The 18,346-nt window shown below is 65.1% G+C and overlaps 1 protein-coding gene across 1 annotated transcript in view; it reads left to right on the top strand.

Moving 5' to 3' along the window:
* The window catches only part of LOC148590311 (neurexin-2-like), a gene marked incomplete at both ends in the record, with an annotated part of 41,921 nt that extends 27,160 nt beyond the window's left edge, over positions 1 to 14,761 (top strand). The window contains 6 exons of the mRNA XM_088539198.1: positions 2,547 to 2,573; positions 5,805 to 5,924; positions 8,292 to 8,673; positions 10,139 to 10,329; positions 11,991 to 12,164; positions 14,642 to 14,761. Coding sequence (XP_088395324.1) covers positions 2,547 to 2,573; positions 5,805 to 5,924; positions 8,292 to 8,673; positions 10,139 to 10,329; positions 11,991 to 12,164; positions 14,642 to 14,761 — 1,014 coding nt within the window. The remainder of the gene's footprint in view (positions 1 to 2,546; positions 2,574 to 5,804; positions 5,925 to 8,291; positions 8,674 to 10,138; positions 10,330 to 11,990; positions 12,165 to 14,641) is intronic.
* Between the last annotated feature and the right edge of the window lie 3,585 nt (positions 14,762 to 18,346).

Raw genomic sequence — 18,346 nt, 5'->3', positions numbered from 1 at the left:
GGTGCATGTGCAAGGGGGGGGTGCGTGTGCAAGGGGGGTGCATGTGCAAGGGGGGCGTGTGTGCAAGGGGGCGCGTGTGCAAGGGGGGCGTGTGTGCAAGGGGGGGCGTGTGCAAGGGGGGCGCGTGTGCAAGGGGGCACGTGTGCAAGGGGGGTGCGTGTGCAAGGGGGTGCATGTGCAAGGGGGGGGTGCGTGTGCAAGGGGGGTGCATGTGCAAGGGGGGCGTGTGTGCAAGGGGGCGCGTGTGCAAGGGGGGCGCGTGTGCAAGGGGGGGTGTGTGCAAGGGGGTGCGTGTGCAAGGGGGTGCGTGTGCAAGGGGGGTGCATGTGCAAGGGGGGCGCGTGTGCAAGGGGGGTGCGTGTGCAAGGGGGGTGGGTGCAAGGGGGGCGTGTGCAAAGGGGGGCATGTGTGCAAGGGGGGCATGTGCAAAGGGGGCACGTGTGCAAGGGGGGTGCATGTGCAAGGGGGGGCGTGTGCAAAGGGGGGCACGTGTGCAAGGGGGGGTGCGTGTGCAAGGGGGGGCGTGTGCAAAGGGGGGCACGTGTGCAAGGGGGGCGTGTGCAAGGGGGGCACGTGTGCAAGGGGGGGTGCGTGTGCAAGGGGGGCACGTGTGCAAGGGGGGTGCATGTGCAAGGGGGGCACGTGTGCAAGGGGGGGCGTGTGTGCAAGGGGGGGCGCGTGTGCAAGGGGGGCGTGTGCAAAGGGGGGCATGTGTGCAAGGGGGGCATGTGCAAAGGGGGCACGTGTGCAAGGGGGGGTGCATGTGCAAGGGGGGGCGTGTGCAAAGGGGGGCACGTGTGCAAGGGGGGGTGCGTGTGCAAGGGGGGGCGTGTGCAAGGGGGGCGTGTGCAAGGGGGGCGCGTGTGCAAGGGGGTGCATGTGCAAGGGGGTGCATGTGCAAGGGGGGGCACGTGTGCAAGGGGGGGCGTGTGCAAAGGGGGGCACGTGTGCAAGGGGGGCGTGTGTGCAAGGGGGGCGCGTGTGCAACGGGGGCGTGTCTGCAAGGAGGGGTACGTGTGCAAGGGGGGCGTGTGTGCAAGGGGGGCGCGTGTGCAACGGGGGCGTGTCTGCAAGGAGGGGTACGTGTGCAAGGGGGGCGTGTGTGCAAGGGGGGCGCGGTGTGCAAACGGGGGCGTGTCTGCAAGGAGGGGCACGTGTGCAAGCAGGGGGTGCGGGGCTGGGGCGAGGCGGGGGCGTGCAAGAGCACCCGTGCATGGTGGGTGTGCAAGCACCAACCCTTTTGTCGTGCAATGCAAAGGGTGCAAATGCAGCCCATGCACAGTGCGTGTGCAAGTGCCCCCTCTTCTTGTGCAATGCAAAGGGTGCAAATGCAGCCCGTGCATGGTGGGTGTGCAAGGACCCTCCTTGTCGTGCAATGCGGGGGGTGCAAATGCAGCCCGTGCATGGTGCTTGTGCAAGGGCCCCCCCTTCTCGTGCAATGCAAATGCAGCCCGTGCACGGCGGGTGTGCAAGGACCCCCCTTCCCGTGCAATGGGGGTGCACAAGAGCCTCCCCCCCCCCCGGGGTCTTTTCTTCCTCCCCTCCCTCCTCCTCCTCCCCCTGCCCCCCCCCCCCCCCGCAGTTTCGGAGCCTTCGTGACCTTGGGCTCTGCCAGCCGGGACGCGCGGCCGGGACCCCCGGGATGGGGATCCCTGGGATTGGGATCCCCCCTCGGGATTGGGACCCCCCCCTCCCCGGATGGGGATCCCTGGGATTGGGATCCCCCCTTGAGATTGGGATTCCCCCGGGTTGGGGATCCCTGGGATCGGGATCCGGGTCCCGGCGCGCTCCCCTCCCCGCCCCGATGCGGTTGACGACCGTCCGGACCATCCGGATCCGCTGGATCCGTCGGATCCGCTGGGCTCTAAGAGGGGGGGCAGGACCCGCCGCTGCTGCCGCCACTGCCAGGAGAGGTGGCCCTGGGTGGCCCTGGGTGGCCCTGGGTGGCCCTTGGTGGCCCTGGGCGGCCCTTGATGGCCCTGGGCAGCTCTGAGTGGCCCTGGGTGGCCCTTGGTAGCCATGGACAGACCTTGGTGGCTCTTGGTGGCCCTGGGCAGCCCCAGGTGGCTCTTGGTGGCCCTGGGTGGCCCTTGGTGGCCCTGGTCGGCCCTAGGTGGCCCTGGGCAGCCCTTGGTGGCCCTGGCTGGCCCTTGGTGGCTCTTGGTGGCCCTGGGTGGCCCTGGGCAGCCCTTGGTGGCCCTGGGCAGCTCTTAGTGGCCCTAGATGGCTCTTGGTGGCCCTGGCCAGCCCTGACTGGCCCTTGGTGGCCCTGGGCAGCCCTTGGTGGCCCTGGGTGGCTCTGGGTGGCCCTGGGCGGCCCTGGGTGGCCCTGGGTGGCCCCGGGTGGCTCTTGGTGGCCCTTGGTGGCCCTGGGCAGCTCTTGGTGGCCCTGGGCAGCCCTTGGTGGCCCCGGGTGGCTCTTGGTGGCCCTTGGTGGCCCTGGTGGCCCTGGTGGCAGCAGCGGTGGCAGCGCCGTCCCCCCGGTCGTCCCCGGGGCGGTGCCGGCGGCTCCCCCGGCTCTGAGGCCGCCTCTCTTCTCTCCCCAGACTGTGTCCGCGTCGGCTGCCTGCCCAGTAAGTCCTCCCGCCGCCTGTACCTGCGTCCGCCTGTACCTGCGTCCCCCTGTACCTGCATCCGCCTGTGCCTCCATCCGCCTGTGCCTGCATCCCCCTGTGCCTGCATCCCCCTGTACCTGTGTCCACCTGTACCTGTGTCCGCCTGTACCTGCATCCCCCTGTACCTGCGTCCACCTGTGCCTGCATCCCCCTGTACCTGCATCTGCCTGTGCCTGCATCCGCCTGTACCTGCGTCCGCCTGTACCTGCATCCGCCTGTGCCTCCATTGACCACGTGTACCTCCATCCGCCTGTGCCTCCACCTACTTGTGCCTCCATCCCCCTGTACCTGCGTCCGCCTGTGCCTCCATCCGGCTGTGCCTGCATCCGCCTGTGCCTGCATCCGCCTGTACCTGCATCCGCCTGTGCCTGCATCCGCCTGTGCCTCTGTCTGCCTGTGCCTCCATCCGCCTGTGCCTGCATCTGCCTGTGGCTCCGTCTGTCACCTGTACATCCATGTGGCTGCCTGTGCCTCCATCCACCTGTGCCTCCGTCCGCCTGTACCTCCATCTGTAGCTCCATCTGCCGCTTGTACCTCCATCCTCCTGTAGCTCCATGTGGCCACCTGTGCCTCCACCCGCTGCCTGTACCTCCATCCTGCCGCCTGTGCATTCGTCTGCTTGTACCTCCATCAACCGTTTGTGCCTCCACCCGGCCGCCTGTACATCCACCTGGCTGCCTGTACACCCCTCTGGCCACCTGTACAGCCGTCCGGCCACCTGTTCATCCATCCGCCACCTGTTCATCCATCCGCCACCTGTACATTCATCCATCCACCTGTATCTCCATCCGCCTGTCTGCCCGTCCACCCCTCCATCACCCCCATCCATCTGCATCCCACAATCCCCAAATCCCTCCGCCTGTCCCCGTCCCCCTGTCCCTCCCTCCGCCTGTCCCTCTGTCACCTCGTCTGTCCCTTCTTCCTTCCCTCCCTTGCGGTGTTTGACCCCCTCCCTGTCCCGGACGCCTGGGCCCCTGGCCCTGCACACGTCAAGGTGGGGGGCAGGACATGCGTGTGCAGGACTTGGCGTGTGCGCAGGGTGCACACGCGTGTGCGGTGCGAGGCGTGTTGCAAGCGTGTGCACGCAGGGTGTGTGCAGCAGCTGTGCAAGGTGCGCGTGGCGTGTTGCAGGTGTGTGCATGCAGCGTGTGCAGATGTGTGCATGCAGTGTGTGTGCAGCACGTGTGCAAGGTGTGCGTGGTGTGTTGCAGGTGTGTGCATGCAGCGCGTGTGCAGATGTGTGCATGCAGCGTGTGTGCAGCACATTTGGAAGGCACGTGTGGTGTGCTGCAGGTGTGTTGCAAGCATGTGCACGCAGGTGTGTGCAAAGTGCGTGTAGCGTGTTGCAGGTGTGTGCATGCAGCGTGTGTGCAGCTCATGTGCAAGGTGCGCGTGGCATGTTGCAGATGTGTGTATGCAGCGTGTGTGCAGCATGCGTGCAAGGTGCATGTGGTGTGTTGCAGGTGTGTGCATGCAGCGCGTGTGCAGATGTGTGCATGCAGCGTGTGTGCAGCACGTGTGCAAGGTCCATGTGACGAGTTGCAAGTGTGTACACGCAGGATGTGTGCAGCTCGTGTGCAAGGTGTGCATGGCACGTTGCACGCGTGCTGCAGGCGTGCGGTGGCGTGTGCCATGTGTGTGTAGCGTGTTGCAAGTGTGCACATGCAGCGTGTGTGCAGCATGTATGCAAGGAGCGTGTAGCGTGTTGCAGGTGTGTGCATGCATCATATGTGCAGCTCGTGTGCAAGGTGTGCATGGCACGTTGCGCGCGTGCTGCAGGCGTGCGGTGGCGTGTGCCGTGTGTGTAGCGTGTTGCAAGTGTGCACATGCAGCGTGTGTGCAGCACGTATGCAAGGAGCGTGCGGCGTGTTGCAGGCGTGTGCACGCAGTGTGTGTGCAGCTCGTGTGCAAGGTGTGCATGGCGTGTTGCACGCGTGCTGCAGGCGTGCGGTGGCGTGTGCCATGTGTGTAGCGTGTTGCAGGTGTGTGCATGCATCATGTGTGCAGCACGTGTGCAAGGTGTGCATGGCACGTTGCGCGTGTGCTGCAGGCGTGCGGTGGCGTGTGCCACGCGCATGCAGTGTGTTGCAGGTGTGTGCATGCATCATGTGTGCAGCTCGTGTGCAAGGTGTGCATGGCACGTTGCACGTGTGCTGCAGGCATGCGGTGGCGTGTGCCATGTGTGTGTAGCGTGTTGCAAGTGTGCACATGCAGCGTGTGTGCAGCACGTATGCAAGGAGCGTGCAGCGTGTTGCAGGTGTGTGCATGCAACATGTGTGCAGCTCGTGTGCAAGGGCGTGTAGCGTGTTGCAGGTGTATGCATGCAGCTCGTGTGCAGCTCGTGTGCAAGGTGTGCATGGCACGTTGCGCGCGTGCTGCAGGCGTGCGGTGGCGTGTGCCATGTGTGTGTAGCGTGTTGCAGGTGTGTGCATGCAGCGTGTGTGCAGCTCGTGTGCAAGGTGTGCATGGCGTGTTGCACGCGTGCTGCAGGCGTGCGGTGGCGTGTGCCACGCATGTGTAGCGTGTTGCAGGTGTGTGCACGCAGCGTGTGTGCAGCTCGTGTGCAAGGTGTGCATGGCGTGTTGCACGCGTGCTGCAGGCGTGCGGTGGCGTGTGCCACGCGCATGCAGTGTGTTGCAGGTGTGTGCACGCAGCGTGTGTGCAGCTCGTGTGCAAGGTGTGCATGGCGTGTTGCGCGCGTGCTGCAGGCGTGCGGTGCCGTGTGCCACGCGCATGCAGTGTGTTGCAGGTGTGTGCATGCAGCGTGTGTGCAGCACGTGTGCAAGGTGTGCATGGCACGTTGCGTGCGTGCTGCAGACGTGCGGTGGCGTGTGCCACGCGCATGCAGTGTGTTGCAGGTGTGTGCATGCATCATGTGTGCAGCTCGTGTGCAAGGTGTGCATGGCACGTTGCACGCGTGCTGCAGGCGTGCGGTGGCGTGTGGCACACGTGTGTAGCGTGTTGCAAGTGTGTACACGCAGGATGTGTGCAGCTCGTGTGCAAGGTGTGCATGGCACGTTGCACGCGTGCTGCAGGCGTGCGGTGGCGTGTGGCACACGTGTGTAGCGTGTTGCAAGTGTGTACACGCAGGATGTGTGCAGCTCGTGTGCAAGGTGTGCGTGGCGTGTTGCATGCGTGCTGCAGGCGTGCCGTGGCGTGTGCCACGCGCGTGCTGACGCGTGCTCGCAGGCAAGGGCCCCGAGACGCTGCTGGCCGGGCAGCGGCTGGATGACAACGAGTGGCACACGGTGCGCGTGGCGCGGCGCGGGCGCAGCCTGCAGCTCTCCGTGGACAACGTCACCGTGGAAGGTGCCCGAGGGACACGGGGACATGAGAACGTGGGGACACGGGTGCACATGGGACGTGGGGACATGAGAACGTGGGGACAGGGCGACACGGGTGCACATGGGACATGGGTGCATGGGGACACGAGAACATGGGGCCATGGGTGCACATGGGACATGGGTGCATGGGGACATGGGGACATGGGTGAATGGGGACATGGGAACATGGGGACACGGCGACATGGGTGCACATGGGACATGGGGACATGAGAACATGGGGCCATGGGTGCACATGGGACATGGGTGCATGGGGACATGGGGACATGGGTGAATGGGGACATGGGAACATGGGGACACGGCGACATGGGTGCACATGGGACATGGGTGCATGGGGACACGAGAACATGGGGATGTGAGGACACGGGTGCACATGGGATATGCATGCAGGTGCAGACAGACACAGTTGCAGCTGCATGCATGTGGGTGCAGATGCAGGTGCAGATGCGGGTACAGATGCACGGACAGGCATTGCAGTTGCATGCATGTCGGTGCAGATGCGGGTGCAGATGCGGGTGCAGATGCGGGTGCAGATGCATGCACAGCCATTGCCCCTGCACGTCCCCACCGCTCACCCCTGTCCCCATCCCCGCAGGCCAGCTGTTGGGTGTGCAGCTGCATGCATGCGGGTGCAGATGCAGGTGTAGATTCGGGTGCAGATGCAGGTGCAGATGTGGGTGCAGGTGCAGATGCGGGTGCAGATGCAGATTCAGGTGCAGATGCAGGTGCAGATGTGGGTGCAGGTGCAGATGCGGGTGCAGATGCAGATTCAGGTGCAGATACAGGTGCAGATGTGGGTGAAGATGCACGGACAGGCATTGCAGTTGCATACATGCCGGTGCAGATGTGGGTGCAGACGCAGGTGCAGATGCAGCTGCAGGTGCAGACGTGGGTGCAGATGCAGGTGCAGCTGCATGCACACCCATTGCACCGCTCACCCCATGTCTCCGTCCCCCACGCCAGCTGTCGGGCGTGCAGCTGCATGCATGTGGGTGCAGATGCGGGTGCAGATGCGGGTGCAGATGCGCGGACAGGCATTGCAGTTGCATGCATGCCGGTGCAGATGTAGGTGCAGATGTAGGTGCAGATGCAGGTGCAGATGCAGGTGCAGACGCGGGTGCAGCTGCGTGCACACCCATTGCACCGCTCACCCCGTGTCCCCGTCCCCGCAGGCCAGCTGTCGGGCGTGCAGCTGCATGCATGTGGGTGCAGATATGGGTGCAGATGCAGGTGCAGGTGCAGATGCAGGTGCAGATGCACGGACAGGCATTGCAGTTGCATGCATGCCGGTGCAGATCCGGGTGCAGATGCAGGTGCAGATGCAGGTGCAGATGCAGGTGCAGGTGCAGACGCGGGTGCAGCTGCATGCATGTGGGTGCAGATATGGGTGCAGATATGGGTGCAGATGCAGGTGCAGGTGCAGGTGCAGACGCGGGTGCAGATATGGGTGCAGATGCAGATGCAGGTGCAGATGCAGGTGCAGACGCGGGTGCAGCTGCATGCATGCGGGTGCAGGTGCAGGTGCAGATGCAGACGCGGGTGCAGGTGCAGATGCAGGTGCAGATGCAGGTGCAGGTGCAGACGCGGGTGCAGCTGCACGCACACCCATCGCACCGCTCACCCCGTGTCCCCGTCCCCCAGGCCAGCTGTCGGGCGTGCAGCTGCATGCATGTGGGTGCAGATATGGGTGCAGATGCAGGTGCAGGTGCAGACGCGGGTGCAGATGCAGATTCGGGTGCAGATGCAGGTGCAGGTGCAGATGCGGGTGCAGATGCAGGTGCAGATGCGGGTGCAGATGCGCGGACAGGCATTGCAGTTGCATGCATGCCGGTGCAGATGCAGGTGCAGATGCAGGTGCAGACGCGGGTGCAGACGCGGGTGCAGCTGCACGCACACCCATCGCACCGCTCACCCGTGTCCCCGTCCCCCAGGCCAGCTGTCCGGCGTGCAGCTGCATGCATGTGGGTGCAGATATGGGTGCAGGTGCAGGTGCAGACGCGGGTGCAGACGCGGGTGCAGCTGCACGCACACCCATCGCACCGCTCACCCGTGTCCCCGTCCCCCAGGCCAGCTGTCGGGCGTGCAGCTGCATGCATGTGGGTGCAGATATGGGTGCAGATGCAGGTGCAGATGCGGGTGCAGATGCGCGGACAGGCATTGCAGTTGCATGCATGCCGGTGCAGATGCCGGTGCAGATGCAGGTGCAGATGCAGGTGCAGACGCGGGTACAGCTGCATGCATGCGGGTGCAGGTGCAGGTGCAGACGCGGGTGCAGACGCGGGTGCAGCTGCGTGCACACCCATCGCACCGCTCACCCCGTGTCCCCGTCCCCCAGGCCAGCTGTCCGGCTCGCACACGCGCCTGGAGCTGCACAACCTGGAGACCGGCATGGTGACCGAGCGCCGCTTCCTGGCCGTGGTGCCCTCCAACTTCCTGGGCCACCTGAGCGGGCTGCTGTTCAACGGGCTGCCCTACCTGGACCTGTGCCGGCACGGCGAGCTGCGCTCGTGCGAGCTCACGGCGCGCTTCGGCCGGCGCGCCATCGTGGCGGCGCCCGTGGCGTTCCGCGGCCGCGGCGCCTACGTGGCGCTGGCCACGCTGCAGGCCGTGGCCTCCATGCACCTCTTCTTCCAGTTCAAGACCACGGCGCCCGACGGCCTCATCCTCTTCAACGGCGGCAGCGGCGGCGACTTCCTCGTCGTGGAGCTGGTCAAGGGGTGAGCGGCGCCGCCGCGGGGACAGCAGGGGGACCTTGGGGAGGGCTTGGGGACCTCGGGGACCTTGGGGAGGGCCAGAGAATCTTGGGGACCGCAGGGACAGCTGGGGGAGCTTGGGGACCTTGGGGACCTCAGGGACAGCTGGGGGACCTTGGGGAGGGCCAGGGAACCTTGGGGACAGCAGGGACAGCTGGGGTACTGCAGGGAGGGCCAGGGGACCGCAGGGACAGCTGGGGGACCTTGGGGACCTCGGGGAGGGCTTGGGGACCTCGGGGACCTTGGGGAGGGCCAGGGAACCTCGGGGACCACAGGGACAGCTGGGGGAGCTTGGGGAGGGCCAGGGAACCTTGGGGACAGCAGGGACAACTGGGGTACTGCAGGGAGGGCCAGGGGACCGCAGGGACAACTGGGGGACCTCGGGGACCTCAGGGACAGCTGGGGGACCGCGGGGAGGGCCAGGGAACTGCAGGGACAGCTGGAGGATCTTGGGGACCACAGGGACCGCAGGGACAGCTAGGGGATCTTGGGGACCTTGGGGAGGGCCAAGGGACCACAGAGAAAGCTGGGGGACTGCGGGGACAGCTCGGGGACCACAGGAACCTTGGGGAGGGCCAAGGGACCTTGGAGACCGCAGGGACAGCTGGGGGATCTTGGGGACCTTGGGGACATCAGGGACAGCTGGGGAACCTCAGAGACCCCAGGGACAGTCGGGGGACCTTGGGGAGGGCCAGGGGACCTCAGGGACAGCAGGGGGATCTCGGGGACCTTGGGGAGAGCTTGGGGACCCTGGGGACCTTGGGGACCTTGGGGACCTCAGGGACAGCTGGGGGATCTTGGGGACCTCGGGGAGGGCTTGGGGACCCTGGGGACCTTGGGGACCTTGGGGAGGGCCAGGGGACCCTGGGGACCTTGGGGATGGCCCCTAGGCTGACTCCACCCCAGACCAAGCCCCTCCCACCTGCCTTAGCCCCGCCCCCGAGGCCAAGCCCCGCCCCCTGAGTCCAAGCCCCACCCCCGCGCAGGTACATCCACTACGTGTTCGACCTGGGCGACGGCCCCCGGGCTGACCCCGCCCCCGGGCTGACCCCGCCCCCTCACCAAGCCCCTCCCACCAGCCATAGCCCCTCCCATCAGCCGTGGCCCCGCCCCCTGACGCAAGCCCCGCCCCCGCGCAGGTACATCCACTTTGTGTTCGACCTGGGCGACGGCCCCCGGGCTGACCCCGCCCCCGGGCTGACCCCGCCCCCTCACCAAGCCCCTCCCACCAGCCATAGCCCCTCCCATCAGCCGTGGCCCCGCCCCCTGACGCAAGCCCCGCCCCCGCGCAGGTACATCCACTTTGTGTTCGACCTGGGCGACGGCCCCCGGGCTGACTCCGCCCCCATCCCAAGCCCCTCCCACCAGCCATAGCCCCTCCCACCAGCCGTAGCCCCGCCCCCTGAGCCCAAGCCCCGCCCCCGCGCAGGTACATCCACTACGTGTTCGACCTGGGCGACGGCCCCTCGCTCATGAAGGGCAACTCGGAGCAGCCGCTGCACGACGGGCGCTGGCACGAGGTGGCGGTGGCGCGCGAGGGGGGCAGCCTGCACGCGCTGCGCGTGGACGGGCGCCCCGTGACGCAGCACGGCCAGGGCGGGCGCAGCCTGCGCCTCAAGGGTGCGCGGGGACACGGGGACGCGGGGACACGGGGTGGCCATGGGGTGGGCGTTGGAGAACCCATAGTGTGTGCATTGGGGTGAGCATTGGGGTGCCCATAGGGTGTGCATTGGGGTGCCCATAGGGTGGGCGTTGGGGTGCCCATAGAGTGGGCATTGGGGCACCCATAGGGTGTGTGCATTGGAGAACCCATAGAGTGGGCATTGGGTGCCCATAGGGTGTGCATTGGGGTGCCCATAGGGTGGGCGTTGGGGTGCCCATAGAGTGCGGGTGTGAGGGGGCACCCATAGGGAGTGTGCATTGGGGAACCCATAGGCTGGGTACATTGGGGCATCCATAGGGTGTTCTTTGGGGTCCCTATAGGGTGTGCATTGGGGTGCCCATAGGGTGTGCATTGAGACACCTATAGGATGTGGATTGGGGTGCCCATAGGGTGTGCATTGGGGTGCCCATAGAGTGTGCATTGGGGCACCCATAGGGTGTGCATTGGGGCACCCATAGGGTGTGCATTGGGGTGTCCATAGGGTGTGTATTGGGGTGCCCATAGGGTGTGTGCATTGAGACGCCTATAGGGTGTGCATTGGGGTGTCCATAGGGTGTGCGCATTGGGGTACAGGTGTCCCAGGTGCAGGTGACACTGGTGACCTCAGTTGTGGGTCACACTGGTGTCACTGGCCACAGATGACGCGGGTGTCCCCGAGTGACATTGGTGTCCCTAGCCATGGGTGATGGGGGTGTCCCGGGTGCAGGTGACACTGGTGTCCCGGCCACGGGTGACGCCGGTGTCCCTGGGCACGGGTGACACGGGTGTCCCGGCTGTGGGTGATGTGGGTGTCCCTGGGTGTGGGTGACAGGGGTATCCCCGGCCGTGGGTGACACTGGTGTCACCGACTGCGGGTGACACCAGTGTCCTGGTGTCCCTGGCCATGGGTGACACTAGTGTCCCAGCCACAGGTGACACGGGTGTCCCTGGGCATGGGTGACACTGGTGTCACCAACTGCAGGTGGCACGGGTGTCCCTGGGGTGGGTGACGCGGGTGTACCCGTCCGCGAGTGACACGGGTGTCCCTGGGTGCGGGTGTCCCTGGATGCGGGTGTCCCCAGCTGTGGGTGACACTGGTGTCCCCGGCCGCGGGTGATACGGGTGTCCTTGGGTGCGGGTGACACTGGTGTCACCGGCTGCGGGTGACATGGGTGTCCCTGGGTGTGGGTGTCCCCAGCCGTGGGTGTCACCGGTGTTCCTGGGTGCGGGTGACATGGGTGTCCCTGGGTGCGGGTGACGCGGGTGTCCCCGGCCGCGGGTGACGCGGGTGTCCCTGGGTGTGGGTGTCCCCGACTGTGGGTGACACGGGTGTCCCCGGCCGTGGGTGACACCGGTGTTCCTGGGTGCGGGTGACGTGGGTGTCCCTGGGTGCGGGTGACGCGGGTGTCCTGGCCGCGGGTGACGCGGGTGTCCCCAGGTGGGGATGTCCCCAGCCGTGGGTGACGCGGGTGTCCCCGGCCGCGGGTGTCCCTGGGTGCGGGTGTCCCCAGCCGTGGGTGACACCGGTGTTCCTGGGTGCGGCTGACGTGGGTGTCCCTGGTTGCGGGTGACGCAGGTGTCCCCGGCCGCGGGTGACGCGGGTGTCCTGGCCGCGGGTGACGCGGGTGTCCCCGCGCAGGGGAGCTCTACGTGGGCGGCGCCAGCCGGGCGCTGCTGGGGCGGCTGCCCCGGCTCGTGGCGTCGCGCGGCGGCTTCCAGGGCTGCTTGGCCTCCGTGGACCTCAACGGGCGCCTGCCCGACCTGCTGGGCGACGCGCTGCAGCGCGTGGGCCACGTGGAGCGCGGCTGCGACGGTGAGGGCGCGCGGCGGGCGCGCGGGGGTGCAGGAGGGTGCACGGGGATGCACGAGTGTGCACGGCAATGCACGAGCATGCACAAGCGCACACGGCAATGCATGAGTGTGTATGGCAATGCACAAGTGTGTACGGCGATGCATGAGTGCACACGGGGATGCACGAGTGTGCACGGCGATGCACGAGTGTGCACCAGTGCGCGCGGCGATGCACGAGTGTACACGGTGATGCACGAGTGTGCACGAGCGTGTACGGTCATGCATGAGCGTTTACGGCAATGCACGAGTGCCCACAGTGATGCACGGCGATGCACAAGTGTGCACGAGCACACACGGTGATGCACGAGTATGCATGGTGATGCACAAGTGTGTATGGTGATGCATGAGTGTGCACGGCGATGCACGAGTGCGCACGGCGATGCATGAGTGTACACGAGCGCGTACGGTGATGCATGAGCACATACAGTGATGCACGAACGCATATGGTGATGCACAAGCATGCACAGCGATGCACGAGTGCCCACAGTGATGCACAAGTGTGCGCAGTGATGCACGAGTGCCCACAGTGATGTATGAGCACACACAGCTATGCAGTAGTGCTTACTGCAATGCATGAGCACACACGGTGATGCACGAGTGCCCATAGTGATGCACAAGTGCACACGGCAATGCATGAGCGCACACGGTGATGCACAAACATGCACGGCGATGCACGAGTGCTTACTGCAATGCATGAGTGCCCACGGTGATGCACGAGCGCGCACAGCGATGCATGAGTGCTTACTGCAATGCATGTGTGAGTACACAATGCATGTACGAGTGAGCACAGTGATGCACGAGTGTGCGTGGCGATGCACAAGCATGCATGGCGATGCACGAGTGTGCACGAGTGCGCACAGCGATGCACGAGCGAGCAAAGTGGTGCACAAGTGCACACAGCAATGCACGAGTGAGCATAGTGATGCACGAGCATGCACGGCAATGCACAAGTGAGCACAGTGGTGCATGAGTGAGCACAGTGATGCACAAGCACACACGGTGATGCACGAGTGCTTACTGCAATGCATAAGTGCCCACAGTGATGCACGAGCGCGCACAGCGATGCATGAGTGCTTACTGCAATGCATGAGCACACATGGTGATGCACGAGAGCCCACAGTGATGCACGAGTGTGCACGGCAATGCAGGAGTGCTTACTGCAATGCACAAGTGCCCACAGTGATGCACGAGTGTGAACAGCGATGCACGAGTGCCCACGATGATGCACGAGTGCCCACAGTGATGCACGAGTGCTTACGGCAGTGCACGAGCATGCATGGCAATGCACGAGTGCCTGCAGCGATGCATGAGCATGCACGGTGATGCATGAGTGCTTACTGTGATGCACAAGTGCCCACAGTGATGCACGAGTGTGCACAGCAATGCACAAGTGCACAGTGCAATGCATGCGTGCCCACAGCAATGCCCGAGTACTTACTGCAATGCACAAGTGCCCACAGTGATGCATGAGTGCTTACTGCAAAGCACAAGTGTGCATGGCAATGCACAGGTACTTACCGGAATGCACAAATGCACACGGCAATGCATGAATGCACACAGTAATGCACGAGTGCACACGGCAATGCACAAGTGCACATGGCGATGCATGAATGTACACAGTGATGCACAGGCGCATACTGCAAAGCACAAGTGCATGTGGTGATGCATGCAGGCGTGCAGCAGGAGAAAATGGGGTGGATGTGAGTACATAAGGACATGCAGCGGGGGTGAACGAGGGTGCACAAGTGCATGCAGCAATGCACAAGTGCCCCCGGTGATGCACCAGGGCACGTGGCAGGGGAAACTGGAAGGCAGGAGGATGCACGAGGGTGCATGGGGGGATGCGCAAAGACCCATAGCAGCACCCAGGAGGGGATGGGGCGTGCACAGGGGGCACACAAGGTTGCACAAGAGCGTGCAAGGGTGCACAGGAGGGTGCTGGGGCTCACGAGGGTGCACGGGGAGTGCACAAGGGGGTGGTAGGTGTGCCCCCTTACATGCCGTGGTGTGCACTCGTGCATCGCCGTATACACTCGTGCATTGCAGCATGCACTCATGCACCACCGTGTGCACTTGTGCATTGCAGCATGCACTCGTGTATTGCGGCATGCACTCGTGCATTGCGGCATGCACTCGTGCATCACTGTGTGCACTCGTGCATTGCAGCATGCATTTGTGCATTGCAGCATGCACTCGTGCATCACCGCATACACTTGTGCATTGCAGCATGCACTTGTGCACCACCATGTGCACTTGTGCATTGCAGCATGCACTCGTGCATTGTGGCATGCACTTGTGCATCAGCATGTGCACTCGTGCATTGCGGCAGGCACATGTGCATCGCCGTGTGCACTCGTGCATTGCAGCATGCGCTCGGGGGGCACAGGGGTGCACAGGGCCCGTTGCGGGTGCGCGGGGGCTCACGGCGGCTGCCCGCAGGCCCCAGCACCACGTGCACGGAGGAGTCCTGCGCCAACCAGGGCGTCTGCCTGCAGCAGTGGGACGGCTTCACCTGCGACTGCAGCATGACCTCGTACCGCGGCCCCGCGTGCAACGACCGTGAGTGCGGGGGCGCGGGGGGCGGCCTCGTGCGCCTTGCACGAGGGGCGGGTGTGAGCGTGTGTCCTCGTGCACTGTGCACTGGTGTGGGTGCATCCTGGTGCACCGTGCGTGGGTGCCTGTGTGAGTCCTTGTGCACTGGTGTGGGTGCATCCTAGTGCACCATGCATGTGTGCGTGTGTGTGTCACTGCACTGATGTGGGTGCATCCTGGTGCACCGTGCACGGGTGTGTGTGTGAGTCCTTGTGCGTTGATGTGGGTGCATCCTGGTGCACTGTGCGTGGGTGCCTGTGTGAGTCCTTGTGCACTGATGTGGGTGCATCCTGGTGCACCGTGCACGGGTGTGTGTGAGTCCTTATGCGTTGGTGTGGGTGCATCCTGGTGCACTGTGCAAGGATGTGTGCGTGTCACTGCAGTGATGTGGGTGCATCCTGGTGCACCGTGCAAAGATGTGTGCGTGTGTCCTTGTGCACTGGTGTGAGTGGATCCTGGTGCACCGTGCATGGGTGTGTGTGAGTCCTTATGCGTTGGTGTGGGTGCATCCTGGTGCACCGTGCAAAGATGTGTGCGTGTTCTTGTGCACTGGTGTGGGTGCATCCTGGTGCACCGTGCACGGGTGTGTGTGAGCCCTTATGCATTGGTGTGGGTGCATCCTGGTGCACTGTGCAAGGATGTGTGCGTGTCCTTGTGCACTGGTGTGAGTGCATCCTGGTGCACTGTGCAAGGATGTGTGCGTGTCCTTGTGCACTGGTGTGGGTGCATCCTGGTGCACCATGCACGGGTGCGTGTGCGTGTCCTCGTGTGCAAGCACACTGATGTGGGTGCATCCTGTTACGCCATCCCCACGTGCGGAGGGGCATCCTCGTGCACCTCACATGGGGCAGCGTGTGCATCCTCGTGCACCGCGCACGTGGGTGTGCGGGCATCCTTGTGCACCGTGCATGTGCGTGGGGGCCTCCTTGTGCACCTTGCACGCATGTCACCGTGCATCCTTGTGCACCGTGCACGGGGGTGTGCGTGCGCATCCCGGCACACTGTGCACGGACACGTGCGTCACCGTGCACAGGTGTGTGTGCATCCCCGGGCACCTTGCAGGGACACGTGTGTCCCCGCGTCCTTTGCACAAGCGTGTGCGTCCTCGTGCACCTTGCACAAGCGTGTGCATCCCCGTGCACCTTGCACAAGCGTGTGCATCCCCGTGCACCTTGCACGGCTGCTGCGCGGCACGAGGCCGTGCAAGGAGCTGCGACCCGGCCCCCCCGGGAGGGCCCAGGCGTCCGGGAGCTGCCCCCATCCCCAGCCCTGGGGTGACGCCGTGGGGCTGGGCGGGGGGTGCTGTGGGGCTGGGTGTGGGTCCCGGTGCCGGGTGTGGGTCCCGGTGCCGGATGTGGGTCCCGGTGCCGGACGCGGCTCCCGGTGCCGGTCGCGGCTCCGTCCGCGGGTCGGCGGCACCGAAGCGGGGGAGGGGACGGACCGGAGCGGGGGGGGGCGGGTTCCGTTAGCGCCGCCCCCCCTCCCCTCCCCCCGCCTTCCTCCCTCCTCCTCCTCCTCCTCCTCCTCCCGCCGCCGCCTCTGCAGCACCCGGCGCCCCCCGGACCCGCCGCGCCCGGAGCCGCAGGCCAGGCCCGTCCGTCCGTCCGTCCGTCCATCCCTCCCTCCATCCCTCCTTCCTCCATCCCTCCTTCCTCCATCCCTCCTTCCTCATCCCTCCATCCCTCCTTCCATCCCTCCATCCGCCGGCGCCGCCATCCCGCGTCCCCCCGGCCGCCATCCCGCGCTCCCCTCCTCATCCTCGTCCTCCCCCTCTTCATCCTCCTCCCCCTCCTCATCCTCATCCTCATCCACCCCCTCCTCATCCTCGTCCTCCCCCTCTTCATCCTCATCCTCCCCCTCCTCATCCTCCCCCTCCTCATCCTCCCCCATCCAAATCCCCATCCTCTTCCTCCCTCCTCCGGCCCCCGCCCTCCTCCCTCCGGCCCCGCAGCCTTCAGCCTCAGCCTCCATCTTCCTCGCTCCGGAGCCGGACGATGCTGGAGCCCAGCTGAGCGCCCCCCCCGCCCCGACCCCCCCCATCCATTTATCCATCCGGCCTTCATCGCCCCCCCCTCCTCCTCCTCCTCCTCCTCCTCCTCCCCGCATCCCCCCCCTCTTCCCCCCTCCATCCCCGCATCCCCCCCCTCCCCCATGCGACGCCGGCCCTGAGCCCCCCCGGGACCCCCCCGGCCCCGGGCTCCGCGCGGGGGGGGCGGTGGGGGGGGCGGCTCCCGTTTTTGGGGCGATTCGGGCCGATTCGGGCACTCGGCTCCCCCCCCCCGCCCGGCTCAGCCCCGTTTTGGGGGATTCGGGGGCGTTTTGGGGCTCTCCGGAGGGGGGGCCCTGGGCTCTTTATTTTGGGGGGGGTTTAGGGACCCTCCCAGCCCCCTTATAAAGGGGATTTAACCCCCCCCCCGGCCCCATTTTGGGGCAATTTGGGCCCCGTTTAGGGAGAATCCCCCCCCCTTTGCCCCATTTTGGGCATTTTGAGCCCTTTTGGGGGATTCCACCCCCTTCCCGGAGCCATTTTGGGGTGATTTGGGCCTCCCTAAGCCCCTCATTTTGGGCACCCCTAGCCCCATTTTTGGGTGTTCTGAGCCCATTTTTGGCTGCTTTCAGCCCCATTTCGGGGGGGCCGAGTCTCTTTGGGGGACACCCCTCATTTTTAGTCCTCCCAGCCCATTTTTGGCTGCCCTGAGCCCATTTTTGCCCCCCTCCGCCCCATTTCTGGGTCCTCTGAGCCTGTTTTGGGGACTCTAGACCCTTCCTCACCCCAAATCCCTTTTTGGGGCTCCCAGACCCATTTTTGGCAGTTCTGAGCCCAGTTTTTACTCCCCGGGCTCATTTTGGTGGCTCCTCAGGCCGATTTTGGCTCCCCCAGCCCCTTTTAGGGTCTTAAGCCCATTTTGGGGGGTCCCAGGCCCACTTTTGACCCCCAGCGAGGCCACTTTTTGGGGTCCCGAGACCCTTTTTTGTGCCCTTTGTTTTTATTTGGGGTGGGAGGGGGGACAAGGGCCCATTTGGGGGGGTCCTGAGCCCAGTTTTTGCCCCCCAGCCCCTTTTTAGGGGTCCTGGGCCCATTTTGGGGCCCCTTATCCAGTTTTCAACCCCACGGTCCCATTTCTGGGCCCTCTGATCCCATTTTAGGGGTTCCCGGTCCCATTTTAGACCCCCCCCCAGCCCATTTTCTGGGGTCCTGGTCCCGCTTTTGGCCATCCCGGTCCCGTTTCTGGGGGTCCCGCTCCCATTTTTGCCTCTCCGCTCTGATTTCTGGACCCCCCCGGCCCATTTTGGGAGTCCCAGTCCCATTTTGGGAGATTCCAGCCCCATTTTAGTGCCCCCCAGCCCATTCCCAGGACTCCCGGTCCCATTTCTGGGGGTCCCGCTCCCGCTTTTGCCCCTGGGGCCCATTTTAGCCCCCTCCCCCAGCCCATTTTGGGGACTTCCAGCCCATTTTGGGGTCTCCCGCTCCCATTTTGGGGTGTCCCGCTCCCATTCCTGGTGCTGCTGCTCCCATTTTTGCCCCTCCGCTTTCATTTTTGGACCCCTTCC

The sequence above is a fragment of the Tinamus guttatus genome, unplaced genomic scaffold (genome assembly GCF_059628265.1).
Source record: "Tinamus guttatus ecotype Peru unplaced genomic scaffold, ASM5962826v1 Tinamus_guttatus_pri_ptg001479l, whole genome shotgun sequence".
NCBI classification, from domain to species: domain Eukaryota; kingdom Metazoa; phylum Chordata; class Aves; order Tinamiformes; family Tinamidae; genus Tinamus; species Tinamus guttatus.
Note: the sequence above shows the minus strand (reverse complement) of the source record. Positions and strands in the feature narration are given on the sequence as shown.